Raw genomic sequence first — 4,538 nt, 5'->3', positions numbered from 1 at the left:
CCATAGCTTGTCATGATCCACAAAATCAAAAGCTTTTGCTTAGTCAACAAAGCACAGGCAAACATCTTTCTGATATTCTCTGCGTTCAGTCAAGGTACATCTGATGTCAGCAATGATGTTCCTCATACCACGTCCTTGCCTGAATCCTACTTGAACCTCTGGCAGTTCCCTGTTAGTGTACTGTTGCAACTGTTTTTGGATTATTTTAAGCAAAATCTTACTTTCATCCAATATTAATGGTACTGCCCATTGATTTCCATATTCTGTTGGGTCACCTCTCTTTGGAATGTACACATGAGTGGATCTCCTTCAAATAATTAGAATGTCAATTTTTGAACATTTTATCTTCTTTAAAAATAAACCCTGTACCATTTTGCTACCATGCATATAGTCTTTCCACTGCTCCCTCTAGCCCTAAGGAACAACTAACATAGTTTCTGTCTCTTTAGTTTTGCCTAATCTGGACATTTTATATAAATGGAATTATGTAATATTTAGCTTTTTGTGACTGACTTCTTTTATGAAGCATGATGTTTTCAAGGTTCATCTATGTTATAGCTTACATCAATACTTCATTCCTTTTTATGGATCAATGATATTCATAGTTTGAATAGACCACATTTTGTTTCTACATCAGTTGATGGGTAGCTGATTTTTATTCTAGCAAGCAGTCAGTTTAGCTGGACTTAAACGCTTTTCTGCTGTGAAGTGGACAGTTTTCTGGCAGGCCCCTGGCTTCTCTCCCATGCATATATAGCTCAGGACCCAGTCAAGGATGCTGGTAGGGTTTATATGCAGGTTTTGGGTGCCCCTGTCAGCTTACTACTTTTCAGATCTTCTTTCCTCACTTTCTAGCCCTTCTGGAAACCCTGAGAATGTTGTATGATTCCTCAAGTTAGTAAGACTGAGACTTTCTGCTTGTGTTCCAGCTACCTCAAGCCACATGGAATGGAAAGAGTCCTTGAGACTGACTCCAAATATATGTATTGAATAAAGAGAGAATATTGCTGGTGACTTGAAGTTAATAAATTGAAATCTTAGAGTGGTAGAAATTTTGGAGTTTCAGAGGTTTAGTGAGTGGAAGTATCCATTCTTTATTCTTTATGATGATAAAAAGCTGGACTTCAAGATTTTTTACAGTTTGTCACCCTTGGTAATTTGGGACCTACCTTGGTTAGAGAGGCTATAAAGTTCAGCCGTATCCCTTTTCTTGTGCAACATAAGCTTTATCTTCCCTAGAAAGGGAGAAGGAAGGAAATACTAGAGCCAGAGGTACCACCATTTTCTCACCCACCTTGGGGCTTAACAATAAAAAAATTTCTTCCATGATGCCTTAGTTCATCTTCTGCTTGCGAAAACATACTTAGTCCTTGAAGCTTCTGTGCGGCCTTTCGTTTGTTCCATGAAGGGAGAGAAATATTTATTCAACTTTGTAATCCTGTAAGCACTGAGCCTCGTGGATGCTTAATCAATGTAAGTGAATAATAAATACACAACTGAGCATAATTCCTCTGATGAGAAGAAAGTCTTGTGGTTCCAATGTCAGGCATGACTATTTTGAGTCTTGCTTGCTTCATTTATTCATTGGTTCGTGAGCCCCAACTTGAGAGAACAATAGATAATATTTAAGGTTTTTTTTTTTTTTTTTCCTTTAATCCTGAAAACTAAGTGTAAGTCCTGAATAAAAGTGATCAGGAATTAAACATAATATATATGTTGATTTTATTTGAAATCTGTTGTAATCATCCAGGACAAAAGAACCAAGAAATAAACCTTGTTCTTCCTTATTCATGCGTTAAACTCATTACAAATATCATAAATAGTGATGTTTTGGTGTGGTGCTGTACGATAAACACTGGACCACAAGGTAGGTTTGAACCAGAAGGTTGGTGGTTCATACTCACCAGCCGCTCTTGATGGAAACCCTATACAGGATCAGAACCAACTCAGTGTCACTTAACAGCAACAATAGCGGAAATACTTCATTATTTAGAACAGAATGATGCCTCACAGATTGTTGATGTAAGTGATGTTAGAGTCGAGTGTTTTGACATAAAAATAAAAAGTTTTGCTGATGCACTGTTTTGGTTGCTTTGTTTCATAAAAATTTAGACTATGTGACTTCTCTGGGGAGACTTGTAGCTTCTCGGTATGCGGACGGCCTGTTTCCACGGTTCTGCAGAGCAGAAGATGGCAGAGTCTACAATGTAAGTCTGAGTTCCTTGTGGGCTATTCTTTGTGACATGATGCCAGGCAGATGTGTGGGCATGTTTTAAAGCATTTTCAGAAATAGTTTTGGCATGCTATACTTAGGAAAACTTTTTAGTGAAACTTACTTTTTTTTTCTTTTTTCCCATCTGCCTTAACTCATCTTTCTTTCTTTCTTTTTTTGTTCCCCCTATTAATTCCTTAAAAGTACCACTGAACATTTTCTGACAGAGATAATTCTGTAGCTATGAAGAGAAAACATAAACTGGGAACATATTTATTTGGAGGATGATATTTTTAATAGCTCATGCCATCATCTTTCCTTTGGTAGAGAATTATCTCAGAGTTTCTTGATTGAAAGCTTGGAACACTTTCCTTGGGTTTTGTGGGGTTTAGAAGACCATTTAAAAAAAGCATTATTGGTGCTCAGTTTTTGACAGCAGAGGCCAGGACCGAAATGCTCTCAGTCGTTCTTGGAAGCACTGTGGTTCAGATGACTTATTGTGGTATGTGTATTTTATTTTTTCATTTTTTCAATAAGTTGACAGCTAAATCAGAACTGATCCATCGGTTTGTGGAAGACTTAACCCAAGCAGTGGAGTGCTACAAGCAGAGGATGGACTGGCTCACCAGTCAGAGCCGGCAGGTTTTTGGTGTCATCTTGGAACAGCGCATCACCATAGTGCTCGATTTTAGTGACATGCTTGAGAAGGAGCTGAATCTGTGCCAAGAGGCTCTGATAATAGTCCTCCAGGAGCAGGTGGCTTGCATAAGCAAGTTCAACATAATACGGTGAGTTTCCATAAGAAGGGAATATTGCAGTGATGTTTCACAAGTCATTTGTACTAAGAGTTCAAAAGTTAGTTCTACCGACAAGAGAAGAGGTTGTTGTTGTTGTTGTTACGTGCCATCGAATTGGTTCCAATTCATAGTGACTTTGTGCACAACAAAATGAAGCACTGCCCGGTCCTGTGCCATCCTCACAATTGTTATGTTTGAGCCCATTGCTGCTGCCACTGTGCCTGTCCATCTCGTTGAGGGCCTTATAGTTTCCTAGAATGTACAATTGCAGCAGAAATACCACAATGGATACATCTTAGAACATATATCCACTTTGCGTGTGGTATTTTAGTTTTCAACACAGAAGAGATTTAGAAACATAATTCTCTTGTCATTCAAAAGGTAAACTATAGGACTTCCGGTACCCCACTGTGGCAAGACGACACGGGTAAGAAGGGCTCCAGGGACAAAGGGGGAGACCTCATGAAGGAGACCGTCCAGTAGCGGACTCAGAACCTTCCAATCACCATAAAACTCAGAGCATCTACCTCCTGAACAATCACACCACAGAGGAATTTCTGGCATTTTGAACTTTTGCCTGCCACTGTGGGCAGCGACTGCCCCAACCCCTGTAGAGCTTGGAGGGTGGGGCTGGAGCTAGCTCATACGGAGAGCCGTACTTCCAGTAAAGTGGAATCTCAAGTGGACAAAGCCGCAGGAGACAGAAAAAAAGAAAAGAAAAAGGGAATAGGAGGAGGGTTCTCTGCCCTAGCGTGTAATCTCAATGCGTGTAGTATGCAGGAAAAGCACTTTAACCAGGGCATAGAGAGCAGCAGAAATATGGTGACTCTCTGACGTCATCAGACGTGGACTCCACCCGCCTGAGTGGCCTCCACCCCACCCGATCAAGAAGCACTTCCCCACCGCACTCCCCCCTTGAAGTGCTCTCCCACCACGCCTTGAACCTCGCGCCCCCACCGGCCCTGCCACCTCTGCACCACTCACGCAGACCTGGTTCCCGCCATACTCCATGCGCCGGCCCCGCCCCCCAATGCCGGTCCCACCCCCCGACTCTCCGTGTGCGCTAGCCCACCACGGCCTACACGTAGACAAGACCTAACCACACATAATACATAATACAGGCAACAAGAGATGCCTATCTCCTGATTGTATCAATCATAATCACAACAAAAATAAGAATAATCATGCCCAACAAGAAACAATTAACACTATCAAAACATGTCCAAAAGCAGAAAAGGGCAGCAGATACAAATGAACTAGAGACAAGCAAAGGTATTATAGAGGAGGAAGAGTGGGTTCTGGATTCGCCTGAGAGGAAATTCAGAAGAATGATATGGAAACAAATTCAAATACTCTGAAAAGGGGTCGAGGGAAACAAGGAAGAAGTAAGGAAAGTACTGCAGGAACAATCTAATAGGATTGACACAGCATTGGAAACAATTCAAAATCTGCAAAAAGATGTCCAGGCGATCAATAATAAGATATCAGAAATAGACAATAGCCTGAAAGGGGAAAGGAGCAGACTGGAA

At 41.1% G+C, this 4,538-nt stretch overlaps 1 protein-coding gene across 1 annotated transcript in view; it reads left to right on the top strand.

Moving 5' to 3' along the window:
- Positions 1 to 2,112: 2,112 nt before the first annotated feature.
- VWA3B (von Willebrand factor A domain containing 3B) overlaps positions 2,113 to 4,538 on the top strand; it is a gene marked incomplete at its 5' end in the record, with an annotated part of 314,866 nt that continues 312,440 nt past the window's right edge. Inside the window, 3 exons of the mRNA XM_006870778.1 lie at positions 2,113 to 2,207; positions 2,750 to 3,000; positions 3,603 to 3,831. Coding sequence (XP_006870840.1) covers positions 2,113 to 2,207; positions 2,750 to 3,000; positions 3,603 to 3,831 — 575 coding nt within the window. The remainder of the gene's footprint in view (positions 2,208 to 2,749; positions 3,001 to 3,602; positions 3,832 to 4,538) is intronic.

Source organism: Chrysochloris asiatica, unplaced genomic scaffold (assembly GCF_000296735.1).
Source record: "Chrysochloris asiatica unplaced genomic scaffold, ChrAsi1.0 scaffold00150, whole genome shotgun sequence".
NCBI lineage: Eukaryota > Metazoa > Chordata > Mammalia > Afrosoricida > Chrysochloridae > Chrysochloris > Chrysochloris asiatica.
This window is presented reverse-complemented; position numbering and strand designations above follow the sequence as displayed.